This window comes from Aegilops tauschii, chromosome 3 (assembly GCF_002575655.3).
Source record: "Aegilops tauschii subsp. strangulata cultivar AL8/78 chromosome 3, Aet v6.0, whole genome shotgun sequence".
NCBI lineage: Eukaryota > Viridiplantae > Streptophyta > Magnoliopsida > Poales > Poaceae > Aegilops > Aegilops tauschii.
In genome coordinates this window covers 108188655-108204424 of record NC_053037.3, presented here as the reverse complement: position 1 = coordinate 108204424, position 15770 = coordinate 108188655, and the positions used below count along the sequence as shown (strand labels likewise).

The window sequence follows — 15770 nt, the reverse complement described above, 5'->3', positions numbered from 1 at the left end:
AAGATTATCAAGGAGAGCACTAAGCACATATTTAAGATGCGAATTCACATGGAAAAGCATCATGCATGTGACAGATAATGGAATGGAGTTTAAGGGGGGACAGGATGGCCTACCGTGCAGGCCATTACCGCTTGGAAAAGGTGCCGAGATCCATACAAATTCCAAGACACTGCTCTGTGGAAACGAATGGTGTCTGGATTGACCACTACTGCAGTGCAAAGCATGGTCGGTGAATCATTACAAGATCTGTACAGTGGCAGTAACGTTCCAGAATTCAAGAAGTGACAGATCGTAGTAAGATGCGAAAACATATTTGTCGCCACAAAGTATACTGGCCTTGGATTGGATGGGCGCAACCAAACCCATCGAATAAAACAAGCTTCTTGAAGATGCTCCCCTGAAGTAATCGTTTCCACACAACTGTCTGGTCCATTTATCTCGTCCGAATTGTCACCTTCAATTCGAGACACCTGGGATAGACGATGGATCCTACGACAGGATGAATTCAGTTGACAGGTGTTCTCTAGATGGTGAAATGAAAAGGACAGTGAAAGTCATCTGTGGCTGACTTACAACTAGGTCGACAGGAATTCAATCAGTCTCCTGTCAAGATCAAAGTGATGGCAGAGAAGCTTCTGCAAGAAAGGTAAAGGCATAATATCACTATATCAGACATCTCTCCCAAAAGCAATACCACATAGTTGGAGCTCATCATTAATGCTTGACATATTTGAATTTCACAATAAGGTCAGTGAGGAAGACAGTATAGCTAACTGAAGTTTCAGGAGCTCTATCATTGGTGCAGCTTTGATGTGTTTATCATCTCAGTAATCAGTGCTTTGATTAAGTCACAATGCCAGATAACCAGCACCTGATGTTTTGTCGGAACTGAAACGAAAGGGAACTGTGGTGTCATATTGCACCGCATATCACCTGGTTTCACGGCTTTTTAGGTAGGCCATATCTCAACTAATTCATTTTCCCCCTTTTCTTTAACAGGGAGGACTGGAGAGAGCGTTGCTTAGTTAGCTAGGTGTGGAGTGCACGCTCAGCCCACCTGTGTTTAAGTTCTGGACCAGGCAGGAAGCTCATGGTTGTCTCTCCTTCATAAAAATGCCATAGGGACTACTCTGTGTAGGCCTAGTTTTAGGTCCGACACCCTCATTAGCTTCTCTGAACTACTTTTTTCCTTTTTTCTTTTCAGGAACTGGGGTTATCAGTTTCCCACAATTGGAATAACCAGCCAGATCAAAATTAGATACAGAAGTAGAATAATGAAGCTCTTTAGAGAAAATAACCATATTCCTACTTCTTAATGCCAAAACCTGATTTGGCTATATGCCTAAAAGTAACTTGTTTCCGGTTATTCCTCCAGTTGTGCACTTATTGATTCTCTTGCTACAAGACAGTTTGGTTGAACAGATAATATTCCAAATCTATATCATATTAGTTTGTACACGAAAAGGGGGAGACGATGAACTTATTTCAGTCATAATTCATAATAAAACTATGGAAGTGATGAAAATTAACCTTGGTAACTTTTGGCACGAATACTTTTGTTCCGTTTCCGATTTCTGGGAGCCGAGCAACTTCAGTCGCCTTGTCAAACAGTATATAAGTGGGAAGATGGTCTGTCAACGAAATCAACAGAGAGAATGTAAACCTCGTGGGAAGAAACACTTAAGCACATTCTGAACAAGATCCAGTAAGGAGTACATGTAATGTAGACCATCCAAACCAAGTAGAAAGCAGCATAGATGACAGAAGTAAAACTAAAGATTTACCCCACATGGATATTCCAAACCTCGCTGCAGCATTTGGAAAATGCCCTAGATCAACTAATCCAAAAGAAATGTTCTTGTTGGAGTATCTGCATTAAGAGAATAATCAGAGTATGATCTCATAAAAAGAAAATGCTACTGATATTGTGCTCAGAACAAACTAAAGGTATTTTGATAGATTATTACACTCATCGTACTAATATTGCTGGGAAAAGATCAGCTCGCTAATCAGTAAAATAGTGTATATCCTTTAAAAAAGAGAGTAAAATAGTGTACTTCAGAAGTAAAGTAATGTAAGAGGCATGAGGCTGGAAAGCTAAATGACAGGAATATCTCATGCTTCCAGCTAAGACTCAACCACGAACTCTCTCACAATTGTAATGCCCAGCTAATGCCTAACTCTAGTATCCATTGTTTATAATGCATCCTGCTTCAGAAGCTTAAGAGATAATAAGGCGCCCTGGCAGCGCCTTAGGAATATGCCCGCTATAGGCACTTAGGCTTCGCTTAAGCGTCAGAGCGAGCGGTGCTCACTTTAGGTCGCTTTACCGCCTTGTAAACCATGCCAGTGGCCATAGATTGTAAATTACCACAAATTGTCAAATAAATGATGGAAAGAGTCTATTATACTGGAGAATTTTTAGACTTTTTGTACAAATATTGAGCTCAGAAGTGCAAAAACAACTGTAAAAGGAGTAAAAAAACTCCAAATACTTACAAGTTAGAGAGTTCAGGCATGACACTGCTTGCTTGTATACATGGTGTTAAAAAGGAAGTCCGGAACTCAACCTGTTAAAATTGAAATAACAAATCGAACAATGAGCAAAATCTGTTTAGGATCCTACTCACTGAAGGCGGTAACATACAATATGGGATTGAAATATGTGCTATTAGAAGTCCCCAAAAATTGAAATAGTAAATGCAGTAAAAAAAACGGAGTAAATGGTAAAAATAATTACAGGAAATTACCAGCCAAAATCGTGTTGTTGGCTCTTCAGTTAGCAGGCTTTCCAGTTGCAACGGGGTCAAATGATTTAAATGACCTAAGCAAAAAAAATGAACATCTTATTTCATCTCCGACTTAAGAGAGAACAGCAGTGATGTTTGAAATTAGTGTAAAATGAATATGAATAATGGGAGTAAGTGTAATACTTCAGCATTATGACTTAACAGAAGAATATGATTCTACAGTGTCGCATTTTTAGCAATTGGATCACATATGGGTGTGCCTAAGGAAAAGAGGAGCACTTGCATATAGTAAAAGGAACGAAATTGTTAAGCTAGAAACCAATTTGTGAGTATAATTTATTCAACTCGTGATCTTGATCTGGCTCAAAACTTTCTGTCAAGCATTTTGTCAAGGTTTGCAATACTGGCAATCCCCAGCTAAATTAACTTTTGTAGATGATTCAGTTTACCAATTTCAGATTAAGGCCTTTTAGGCTAATTAGAGAATAGGTGTCACAATTCCAACTGCAATAATACTTGCCAAGAAGTAATTAGAATGCCCACGTTGTGGCATTCCAGTGAAAGTAGGGTTACTCCTACGACATGTCCTGGTATACCAGTGTGATTCAGGGTTCCAAACTCCTGTCTATGAGACAACTGGGAACAAAAAAGGCCACATCGATTGCCTATTTATCTATATTGTCATCCACTAATCTGAAGACACAATCAACAGCCATCTCACTCGTTCGCTATGACAGATGATTCTCAAGTAGGTAAGCCACAACAAATGTGCCCCACATAGGATATACCTGACAGAATCAATGGGTTTGCAACTATGAGCACGCATTGATTAAAGTTTAATTACCAAGAAGTGGAATAATCACATCAATGATGCCGAAAAAAGATACGAATATAGACTGAGGGAATATCATCTAACTTTAGGAATACAGTTCACTGACAGAGAGATTTTTTTTTCTTTTGAGGGGGGCAAAACTATGCATAACTTCCATGACTAAATGATTAAAAATACAATTGTAAAACATACCTAGGCCATCATAAGGTGGCTGTTGAGCCATAGCATATATAACTGCAGATGAAAAAAAATATAAGCAACGGTTAAAATGGGTGAATGAAGCAGTTCAGATTAGCGTGAAAATTGTATGTATAGCATATCTCAAATTTTACTGCCAGGAAAAACTTCTGATAGGATTATGATTTGAATGCATCCTGAAATCAGAGTATTAAGGAGCATCAAGACTTAGATAAACCAGGAAATCTTAGAGGAGCAAGTAGGCAACCAACAGCCAGTGTGCCCCATATCAGATATACTTCTCATTGGCAGTATCAATGCTTTTTCTACTCCATTCACAAATATAAGATGTTCTAACTTTTTTCTAAATTCGATGCATATAGACATGTAGTTCATACTGAAATATCCAAAACATCTTATATTCATGAACGGCGTACTATGACTAGCATAATAGCTCATAACTTAACACACAAAATACACTTGGTACTCTGCAGTAGTGGGGGCTGCAATGCCACTGGCGTCAGCATTGCCACACAGTATGTCACTCATATCGAGCTAGCCAATGTGGATCTTGCTGGGTCTGGGAGTGTCTTGCCATGCTACATATCAAGGAAAACAAATTGTTCGCATCCTGCCTAAAGAAGATGACCCCGATCAGGAGTACCATTTCTATGATCCTCAGCGGTATACTACAAGCAAGGGATGGATAATGTGATAAGAGCTTGGGCTAAAATTACATTGCAACTGACACTTGTTGCATAGCATATGTTCCTCCTCAGTGCTTTGGTAGGAAACGTTCAGTCAGTGATCCTTTTTTTCTTTACTGGCTGAGTAATGAATTCACAGCAATACAATTACAGTTTAACAATTCCAGTTATTTAATATTAACTCATTCATAGTCTTTCATAGTCTGGTGTTACTAATATCATGGCTACAGCTTCGTTTTGCAAACTTGGATGGGTGTTCGATGATCAGGGCTACGATCTAAGAAAAGAGACAGATTCAAGTATACAGGACAAGGGTACAAATGTTACATCATAACAAATGATCAATCTAAGTGACTGTTACATAAACTGATAAACCTACAAGTCATGTTGGAAAACGATTGAGACCAGTCTAATAGAGCAAAAAAACACTGTGGGAGATTCAGAGAAGAAGGAAATTCCCTATTAAGTGCTCAGAACTTGACCACATCGTCAGGGGGTGATATAAAACGCGATAGTTATTTTACTTTGCTCTTCACATGAATGCACATCCATAAAACACAAAGATAAACAAAAGCATACCGATAAATCCCAGTAGGTAGCCGACAGTCAACCAATAATCAATAACAAAAGTAACAACCAACAAGAGACCCTGCAAAGCAAAACAAGAACATAAGGAGCATTAAGATATTTAGCAATAGCAACTGTAGTAGGGAACAGCGATGACTTTTAATAACTTGGTTTACCCTTGCCTAGAAATGCATAAAAACCAGAAATCATGATAACAAAGTAAGAAAACACAGCCATTCCATAAGCACACACCTTTGCGTAGAGCAATGAATCAGCGATGAATGTCTCCCAGTGTTCCTCCTTAACAATCTGGTAGGCATTATATTATTTGGTCAGCAAATTAGAAGCTTCAATTTCATACAAATCATATGAGTGCTTTTGAGAGACCTGCGTTGGGACCTAACTAACCCCGAATGCAAAGATAGAAAATCGCAAAAACCATGACTACTGAGCATCATATCACATGGTGGCACTATGGTCACGTTAGCATTGCTTGGAAACTGTACATTTCCAGCTCTATTTCACACGCAGCTCAGTACTCCAACAAGTCGAATTGCCGAATTCCAGTACGGTACAAGGGAAACTTTACTCGGAAACACTAATTGTGGTCATTAAACACTGTACCTTCACCGTGAAGAGCACCAGGAACACGAGCACCGCCTGGATCTCCTGCAGAAACACAGACACAGACCCCGATCCGGATAAGCCAAAACAGTTCAAGAACCCGCTGGACGGCACGATCCGGATCTACACTCGGGTGCCGCGGGATCTCACCCGTCGGATAAGGCGGCTGTGGAGCTCGGCGTCGTCCTCGGCCGAGGGCGCCGTGGTGCGGGCCGCGAAGTAGGAGAAGAAGGCGATGAGGTGGAGGAAGTAGTAGGGCTCCGAGATGGCCACGTCGAGCCACGGGAACGGGTGCCCCCGCCTGCTCGCCCCGCCGCTCGCCGCCGGCGCCGACGCCTCCGTCGCCGTCGCAACCTCCATTTTGCCTGCTTCAACTTTTGACCCGGAAACAGATACGCCTTCGCAGTAACCTCTCGTGTGTTTCCCTTCAAGTAGGCCCCACCAGTCACGGGTCCACCAGTCGGTGACGGTCAGCTTCCGTTGCTTACGCTTTCGCTCGCGTCGATAAACCCAAAGCCACACTCAGACAGTCGATCGTGTTCGTGTCACTAGGGTTTCTGCTCCTCCTCCTCGCCGCCGCGATGAGCGCCACCAGGCCGGACCACCGGCGGCACCAGTCGCCGTTCCTCCGGGACCTCTCCTCCCCGATATCCTCGTCCTTCCGCATGCCCCCGGCGTCCGTGCGCCGCGAGGCCCAGGCCTCCACCCCGCCGCCGCCTCCCCCGCTGCTCTCCCTCGATGACCTGTCCCGCCACTCCCCCTCGCCGCCGCCCCACACGCCTCCGCAGGCAGCCATGTCCCCTTCGCCTCCTCCACCTCGCGGGGGGCTCTTCTCCACCCCGCAGCGCTCCAACGGCTCCCCCTCCCCGGCGGCGTGGTGGTCCCCCTCGAGGGAGGAGAAGGCCAGGGATAGTTCCCCGGTCGACGGAGTCGTACATCAGCAGCAGTCCCCGGCGACGGCCTCCGCTCAGCAGCCGCAGCAGCAGCAGGTGGCGCTGATCACGCTGCCGCCGCCCAGGGAGGTCGCGCGTCCGGAGATGCCGAGGGATTCGGTGCTCTCCACTGGCCGGGTCGACGAGGAGGAATGGGTCACCGTTTTTGGGTATGTCGCCTCTCCTCTTGCTGACTCGATGCGAATAATGCTCTAGATTTCTGATGGAATTTGTGGCGTCGGATTCATATAGTTGTGTATGTCTACTATGCTTATACTATGTTATTATTGCAATTAGAGCTAGTTGGGGTTGTTGTTTAAGTGATTGGTAAGTGACTGAAGCGGACCAGTGTACAAAGAATTAGGAATCATGTATGTCTTGTATGTGGTGCACTGTAGGAATTGTATGGGACGAGACAGAATCATGTGATGTTTCACCGATGCAGTTTTGAAATACTGTGTCCTTTTAAATCTGTACTTGTGTTTTTTTTACCAAGATTAGCTATATGACCTTATCTGAAAACAATAGAGTGCTTAAAATGATTATTGACATTCATGCTTGAAGCAACATCCAAATACCCATCAGGTTACTATGTAAAGGTGTGATGGACAGCTGAGGCCAGAAGTCCAATCGTTAACAAGTTGAATTTGGGAGATCCATTAGCCCATGAATGATAATTTTGGGACATGGTACCATTATGCTATTGCTGACTCTGACCAAATCACCAAACTCGTAAACACATTAACTGATTGGTATGTGACTGAAGTGGATCAGTGTACAAAAAAAAAAGGGATTCCTGTATGTCTTGTATGCAGTACACATGTAGGAGTTGTATGTGATCAAACAGAACCATGTTCCGATTCGCTGATGCAGTTTCAACATACCGTGATATAATTGTGTTTTTATACCAAGATTAGCTATATGACCTTAGCTGAAAACAACAAACTACTTAAAATGATTGTTTGCATTCATTTCTCCAGCTTAATGCTTGAAGCAACGTCCAAATACCAATCGTACTATGTAAAAGAACGATGGAGAGCTGAGGCCTAAAGTCCAATCGTTAACATGTTGAAATTTGGAAGATCATTAGCCTAAGAATGATAATTCTGGGACATAGTACCATTATTATGCTATTGCTGACTCTGACCAAATCACCGAACTCCTGAACACATTAACCAATTCATTTCTGCTCATTTTTTAGACCAAACTATATTTTGGTAGTTCGAGCCATCGATGTGCTGAGTGCTGACCTTGTGGAAATCTCTTAGTATTTATGATCGATGAAATTTGTTATTTGTCACAGATTTTGTGACGTTTATTGTCTGAGAGCTATTCATTTTCAAGCTTTACGTACCAATTGTTACAAAAGAACCATGCCCAGCTGTGCCTGATGAGAAAATGTTACAGTTCTCTTGTTATTTCACATGTGTATTAGGCTATGGACTGCATTTCCTGATTAACACATGTTCTCTGTATTATACAGTTACTCGGTATATTTACGATTTGGTACCCTACTACCCTTGCACATTTGTTGGTTTTGTGATAGCTTATTATTTGCTATGCTTATTGTTCTGCGACCTTGTGTGAGTGGGAGTGATTTAATGTCCATATTCAATGGATTTATTTCTGCCCAAGAATGGTGGTTTTCTATGCTTTCTCATTTGTGGCCCTGTCATACAGATACCTACATTTAGTGGAAACTTAGCTAATCTAAAAGGAGGTAGTAGCATTGTTTTTAGTGTGTTGCCTAAGCGCTGAGGCGCCTCAGGATGGTATGGCGTCCGGCGTCCGCCCTGGCTTAGACATGAAACGCACGACTGCTTCAGTGAAAGGTCCACTGTCGTCAGAGGTCTCTGCTACTGCCTGTTCCTCGGTGCATCATCGTTGTGGCTGTGCATCATTGTTGTGGCTGCTTCTGGGGCTTGGAGACGACGACCCCACCATCCCCCAACACTCCGGCGAGCATCCCTTCATGCGCCTGCTTCCACCGTCGCCTTCTCTTGCCGGATCTACTCTGCTGTTGAGGAAGAAGGGATGCTGTGGTGAGGGAGAATCAGAGAAGGCTAGGGTCATGATCAGAAGGGAGGAGTTTTAGGGTTGTGTGCTGCTACAACGAGGAAAGAGAGCAGAAGGTGTGCGGTGGCTGTGGTGAGGTAGGAGGGAGTGAGGATAGTGGAATTAGGTCACAGGAGGAGTCTACTAGATGGGCTTTTGGGCCACAGGGAAGTGCATAGGTAGTGGCCCATCTCTCGGTCTTTCTTATTTTTCCTTGCAATATACTCCCTCCGTTCCAAATTACTTGTCGCAAGTATGGATGTATCTAGATGTATTTTAGTTCTAGATACATCCATTTCTACGACGAGTAATTTGGAACGGAGGGAGTATAATATAAGAGCGTTTTTTACACTAGTGTGGTATAAAAAACGCTCTTATATTATGGGACAGAGGGGGTGCGTGCTAAACTGCTTGATTGCTCTGTTCCTTCTATGTCTAAGGCGTTGCCTTACCGCCTCGCCTTGCATTAGGAGGTTGAGCAATGAGAACAGCTGGTAATGTAGCAATAAATAGTTTTATAGGAACCTTATGTAAGTTCAGCATCTAGACGTTGGATGATGCACTATAGTATATATAGTCAGACATAACATCTGGATAAACCTATGCTATCGTTGCATATGGAGATGTCTCTTGAACATATCAATAAGATTGCATCCCCCCGGTGCCAGTTATACCCCTCTCATCTTTTCAGCGTCCGATATACAGACATGATTATTATTGTTGTACTTGAATGTATAATTTCTTAAGCTATGTCCTTTGAAGCAGATCTTCTCCAATGCATGATCTAGTTCATTGATTAATTTTCCTGTCCTAATTAAAATGTGCTTATGTATTCTATGTCTGATCATGCTCCTTGCCTTGTTCTGCCAGTTTTCTGCCGGTTGATACCAACTTTGTACTGATAGAATTTGAGAAATGTGGGTTAGTCTTGAGACACGTTCCTGGTCCGAGGGATGCGAACTGGATGCATATCTTGTATCAGGTAAACTTGTACTAAATTGTTTGAGTACTGATACTTATAATATAACAGATCTCTATTTTTCCCTACTCATAATGAAAATATTAATCTGAAAGTAATATTATAATATCATTGCGCGCGAGGGTGTATCCTCAAAAACTTGGAGTGCTCCGGTACTCTGTCTGCAAATACCACTTCAAAAGTGGTAAAAAATTCAAGAAAAATGGAAGACAGAGACACAACATGTGTCAACTATGTCATGTGTTGAAATCCAAATTCCAATCTCAAATCTAGAAACAAAAAAAAAATACAAATCCAGCTGTGAGTAGTGAATTTTTGGCCCATTATCACTGCCAGCACTGTATCTGTCATTTGTGTTTCTTGAGCTACATATTGAGTTTGCATTTGAAATTTTGTGACAAGATAGGTACATGCAGTATCAGTATTTTCAGAATTTTTTTAACGACTTTAGATAGTCTGAAACACATGGGTGTATCGGGAGAATCAAAATCACAGTAGCGGCTAAGGAAATTCAAAATCACAGAAGCAACTAAATACACCAATTTTTTGCTAGCTTATGTATTTGTTTCTGAACTGAAAAAAAAATGAAGACTGAAACAAACCGTGAGTGACACAACAGTTCCTTCTGTGGTCTGTGCACCTACTCTACTATACCAGCATATCATATGAAGTGATGATGGACACAATGGTCTATATTGCCCTGTAGTTTGATTGTCCTTTACTATGACACAGTGCCTTGATGTGCTAAGCTTTGCCTACCATCAATTATTTTATGTGGGACCTTGCTAATGTACTCTAGTTGAAACTCGTACAGTTAGTAGAAAGTATGCAAAATTCCACTTTAAGGCCCCAGATCCACCCCTTGTTGGTTGTGGGTCAGTCTCATCGCTGATTTGTGTTTCCTTTTGTATGTTTCAGAGCCGTCATGATGCACAGAAAGCGCTCGCCAAGCACGGCCAGCAGCTAAACAGTGTTCTTATCATTGGGGTGAAGCAAGTGGATCCATGGCAGCGGCCGTATCTGAACGAAAACACCGATGACACCTACAACGGCGGCATGTCGGTTCCGTTTCCGTCGCAGGCCGTAGCGCCGAGCGGTTTCGCTACCAGGAACGCGTTAGCGCCTTTGCCGAGCAATCCCATGCAAAACAGCAACGAGAGCAACCGCGGGGCGTCCGGAGCCATCGCTTCGCCCGCGAAATCGGTCTTGTCCAAAGTCATGGACGTGATGTTTGGCCTCTAAACTTTTTTGGCGATTGTATCAAGGCAAAACGAGGATATACCATATGTTTTCTTGTTGTTTGCTTCCGTTGTTGTGATGCCGTTACATGGTGTTTCGCCCCATGAATTAGAAGTTGTGGAGTTACATGCGTATGGCAGATGAATCATCTGTCCCTGGTGTCAACCTCCCTTCTAAATTTATTGATGCTGGCCGGCCTAATGTTCCACACGTCTTTACTGAGAGATTTAGCGGGCGCGGAAGAAATGATATCTCATCAACCTGGAGACAGGATGCGAATTGTTCCCCCCGTGGAAACAACGGATCCGGCGTTGCTTCTGCTCTGTTGTTCTCTGTATCTTGCAGGAACCGGAGAGAAAAAGGAGGTTGACCTCTGCTAGTCAGCTACGGGTAGACTTTCAGCACGCATTCTGAATTCTTCATGATTACGGTATGAACGCAAACGGTTTGACAAATCGAAACAGCTGACGATCCATCATTCGTTGACATAGCGCGGTTTTAGTCAGTCCCAGCTCGCTAAATTCAACATTTTTTAAAAATACACTAAATTCAACATTAAGAGTACTACTATGCTGTGTTTTTTTAGCGGGGAGTAGTACTATGCTGCTTAACAGTACTTGTTATAGATGATGAAATATAATTAACTCGATAAGTAACAACATCAAGTACGTCCGGGCGGCTCCAGGTCAGAATTTCAGCACGTCTCATGAACAAATCAACGATGAATGTAGTACACGGAAATGTCAACCGATATATTTTAGCACAAGGTAAACTAAAATCTTTCCAAAATTGCGGGCTGGTGCAGGCTACAAAATGTGTGAAGCCACCACGTTGCGATCTTTGCACCTGCAGAAAATAATACTAATATGTCAACTCCAGGTACACAATGGTGAGCATTCGTTTTAATCAAAAGCGTACATCTGTTGTACTATTGAATTAAACGCCAGAAGTTTTCTTTCTTTGAGATAATATTACTAATATTATCTAGGGAGTGCCTCTGGCATCAAAATATTTTTGTATGTCTTCTCAGCCGGCCAAGTGTCTCCCAAAAAGCTGTCTTTACCGAAGGCCGTACACAAAAACATTGCATTTTATTAAGACATGAGCTTGTCCTCTTGCCAATCCTGGACATTTTAAAATCATGTGGAAACGGAGAGAGCACGTACTTAAAAACATATAGTGTTAGTACTTGATAGACAAAACTTTGATGATTTATGCATGATAACATGGCCATTGGAGTTTTGTTATGACACAAACCTCTCAACCGAAGAGGCAACTTCCAATCACTATTCTTGAATAAGAAATGCAGTAATACCCAATCGAGGAGGTGTGATGTGGGCTTGTCGTTAGTTTGGTCATTAGTGATGAGCAATCACTGTCAAAGGAGGTAGTTAACGACCTGATCACAACCGAGTCAATGCGGCATTTAGGGCCTCTTCGGTTCAAAGAAATATCATAGGGATTTTGGATGATTTAGTTCCTTCGGATTTTTTTCTGTAGAACTTTTGGTTTATAGGATTACAAATCACGAGGTTGTTCTGCAACAACAAAAATCATAGGCTTTTTCTATGGTCTACTTTGTATGGAAATCCAATACAGTTCCTAATCTTTTTGTTAAATCTAACCTCAAGATTATTTTATTTGATATTTCTATGCCAACTATATTATGTGGTAATCTTTTAGGAAAATTCACGTGTTTTTATGTGGTCTAGACAAACAACTTCTATTGTAGATTCAATAGTGTGTTTTCAATTCCCGTAGGAATTCATATGGCATGGCATCTCGATCATGTAGTCCTATATTTTCACAATCTTGTGAACTAAACAGACCTGGTTGTTAATAGTCAAAAAGAAAAACAGACCTGGTTGTTGGTTTATCACAAGAGTAACGGTATTAATCTTTTAGGTAGGTGGCCACTTTTCATTGCGAAATTGGCTGGTTTTAGATATCTATACTAATTCATTCTGTGGAGATCTCCTTATTGCAGCTTCAGAATGTATATGCTCACAACTAGCAACATGTACTCCTTCAGTTTCAGTTTACAAGTCATGCGCGTATACCTAGGTGGGCAATTTTATCACCATAATATACACTATATAACACAAAAATCATATCGTTTGAAAATAGAACATATGAAGTTAATAATGGTATGTCTTTTGTAATATATGACTTCTATTAGGTTGGTCAAATCAACTAAGAGAGAGGGAGTATAAAAGTTTTAAAAAGGATAGAAAAGTGTGGCAAACTAATAAGAGGTAGACTATTAACAAACGTATATGGTCATTTGTGTATAGTATATCACATTTTTCAACAAATAATCCCATCATGTTAAGAAAATTATCTTTCAGCCGGCCATTAGTTTCAAATATTAGTAGTTACTTTTCAAGGGTACACACTGATTACGTATCCTTGCTGAATTTCAGAACCATATGCGTCAGATTTAACATCATCCTAGGGTGGAACTTTCTGTAATGGAACAAATTAGCTTCACTGTCAATTTAAAATCAAGAATGCTAGTACTGAACTCGTTGACATACTAATCTTAATAGCCAGAAATGCGGCTGTTGACAGCACCTGCCGGGCACCATGGGCGCAAACTTCAGCGTCCTGACTTGGCCGGTCATGTATCATGGATTAATTAATTACTAAACTATACTACTTGTTTGTGTATTTGAATTGATTATCTCCATCGCTTTAATTAACTAGACGATTTCTTTGTCGCAGATCTACAGTACAAGGATGCTTAAAAGATTGATACCGTACGTGGTCATGTAGTTAGCTTCTGTATACATACGTGCACGAGGCAATACTACGATCTTATTTAACTCTATATACATACGTGCTCATGATTGGTATCTAATCGTGCATATGTACATTCTTAGAACTATTGCATAATTTGCATAAATAATGCCCTATGATGCTAAACTCTATGACCTTTATTTTTTGTTTTGGTTTTTTAAAGGGGTGATCTTTGGTTTTAATTTATGTGTCAATTGTTTTAGTGTATGTTTACATCAGGTAAACTTAATTTTTGCCTAGCTTCGCCTAACTGTGTGCAAAACTCAGGTTGTTACTACATAAGTACATATACAAACAAGTCTAATCACTAGTACAATTCCAATTTAGAAAGGAATCCAATAACTCCCGAACGTTCGGATTTTGAGCAGTTCGTCCCGAACGTTTTTACATGGCAACTTTAGTTCATAAGGGATGGCAACTTCGTCCTTTTTCGTTTTTGACAGAAAATTGCCATGTTTCCCTAATCTCACGCAAACTAAACTTGCCATCTAAACCCGTTCGGGTTGCCATGCTTAACTCCCGAACGTTCGGGAGTTATTATTACCGTTTAGAAATTACATACTGATACTCTGTGAAATCAGTTGGTCTGGTGGCGAAAGTCGGAGAATGGGACAAATTGTAATCAGTTAGATCTTCATTGGGACAAATCATGGACCCCTTACTTGGCGAATGTTCGCCGGGTAGGGTGACATATGCGAACGATTTACTGGCATTTTTTAGTTGTGAGGAAGTGTGCAGGATGGCATTTTCTTCAGGCGACATTGACAGTTTCTTCCCGAGAAGGCAAATTTCATTTAAAAGTTGCGGCCGTTTGATCTCCTGACAACTAAAACCGTCATCTAAATGCGTTCATTTGCCACCCCTTTACAGCGAACGTCAGCCAGGAGTCATTACCGCAAATTATATATGCTTCTACATTTGCTAACAAAACTACATGCGACGGTTAAGCAGGGGTTCCGAGGTAATTTTGCTCGTTCTTTTTTGAATTGTTCCTTTTACGGGGCACAGAATTTTATTTCTTTCTTAGGTTAGAGGGGATTGGACAATACTTCCTCCGATCCATATATAAGTAATACTCCCTCCGTCCCATAATATAAAAGCGTTTTTTACACTACATTAGTGTCAAAAACGCTCTTATATCGTGGGACGGAGGGAGTAATAAGTAAATACAACTCTGAATCCCCTGCACCACACATGCGCGCACCCGCCATTGATAACTAACTCGGGCCAATTCGAACCAGCTCAGAATCCGAATATTAGTTTTCTCCCATCGCGGCGGCGCGCCTGGATGCATCTCTCTTTCTTTCTGACTGGCTGACTGACTACTGTACATGTACGCATCGCCGCAGTTAGTGGCATTCATGTACGAGATCTCCGGTGATCTTGGCCCGGCCTATCGCGGGCGTCCTCGTGTGCACAGGTGTCCCTTCCGCGGTTCTTTGGAGGGGAACAGGTGGCAGCATTGTTTCCCATGCCCATGCACTGTCGATGAGCGAGCGATACACGTCCATACAGATATACAGGCGTGTTTGTGTGCGCGCGCCTTGCATGTACTGCTCGGCCGAGGAAGTTAAATTCTTACTTTTTAGTATGGTGCAAACCTGGGCTGTTGCTCTGCAGCGCTCTGCCGTCCCTGGCCTTTCACTGTTCTCCTGGGGTGTTTACAAAAACCTTATGATCAGAAATACCAGCACATTCATACTCCGATGCCTTTGTACTTCCTTTGTTCTAAATATAAGTCTTTCTAGAGATTTCACTATAGACTACATACGAAGCAAAATTAGTAAACCTACACTCTAAAATATGTATATATACATCCGTAGTAGTTTGTAGGGGAATCTCTAGAAAGACTTATATTTAGGAACGGAGGGAGTAGAATGCATGTTGAAACAGAGAAAAACACTTTCCGCCTCCACAACTATCATCGTGGGTGGCGGCGCAAAAACGCCGTTCTGGGACTCTCCTTGGCTGCTTGGGAGGAAGCCCAAGGATATTGCACCGTTAATCTACGAGGCCTCAAGGAGAAAGAATTGGAAGGTGCATGAAGCCCTTAGGGGGAATGCGTGGATTCTCATAATCAAGCCCAGCACCGTTGTCACCGTTCGCCAC

At 41.9% G+C, this 15770-nt stretch overlaps 2 protein-coding genes across 2 annotated transcripts; one reads left to right on the top strand and one right to left on the bottom strand.

The window, feature by feature from the left end:
• Positions 1 to 177: 177 nt before the first annotated feature.
• Positions 178 to 6094, bottom strand: LOC109769369 (uncharacterized). The gene is made up of 11 exons (XM_020328121.2): positions 5808 to 6094; positions 5658 to 5702; positions 5286 to 5342; positions 5046 to 5115; positions 3775 to 3816; positions 2751 to 2824; positions 2500 to 2570; positions 1785 to 1870; positions 1531 to 1631; positions 574 to 635; positions 178 to 489 (listed from the first exon to the last, which is right to left on the bottom strand). Exons 1-10 carry the CDS (start codon positions 6015 to 6017, stop codon positions 576 to 578), a joined length of 816 nt encoding a protein of 271 aa, XP_020183710.1. The 5' UTR covers positions 6018 to 6094; the 3' UTR covers positions 178 to 489; positions 574 to 575.
• Positions 6095 to 6164: 70 nt separating this feature from the next.
• LOC109769360 (nuclear pore complex protein NUP35) lies at positions 6165 to 11012 on the top strand. Its single transcript, XM_020328110.4, has 3 exons — positions 6165 to 6759; positions 9515 to 9626; positions 10542 to 11012. Exons 1-3 carry the CDS (start codon positions 6239 to 6241, stop codon positions 10863 to 10865), a joined length of 957 nt encoding a protein of 318 aa, XP_020183699.1. The 5' UTR covers positions 6165 to 6238; the 3' UTR covers positions 10866 to 11012.
• Positions 11013 to 15770: the final 4758 nt, after the last annotated feature.

What these genes read in the sequence shown, in the direction of transcription:
- LOC109769369 (XM_020328121.2), bottom strand. Translation starts at nt 6,017, where the DNA reads ATGGAGGTTGCGACGGCGACGGAGGCGTCGGCGCCGGCGGCGAGCGGC. An exon ending in GCCACCTTATGATGGCCTAG is followed by an intron (nt 2,825 to 3,774) that starts GTATGTTTTACA and finishes TTTTTTGCTTAG; the next exon opens with GTCATTTAAATCATTTGACC. An exon ending in ATGCCTGAACTCTCTAACTT is followed by an intron (nt 1,871 to 2,499) that starts GTAAGTATTTGG and finishes CTCTTAATGCAG; the next exon opens with ATACTCCAACAAGAACATTT.
- LOC109769360 (XM_020328110.4), top strand. Translation starts at nt 6,239, where the DNA reads ATGAGCGCCACCAGGCCGGACCACCGGCGGCACCAGTCGCCGTTCCTC. An exon ending in GAATGGGTCACCGTTTTTGG is followed by an intron (nt 6,760 to 9,514) that starts GTATGTCGCCTC and finishes TTGTTCTGCCAG; the next exon opens with TTTTCTGCCGGTTGATACCA. An exon ending in GGATGCATATCTTGTATCAG is followed by an intron (nt 9,627 to 10,541) that starts GTAAACTTGTAC and finishes TGTATGTTTCAG; the next exon opens with AGCCGTCATGATGCACAGAA.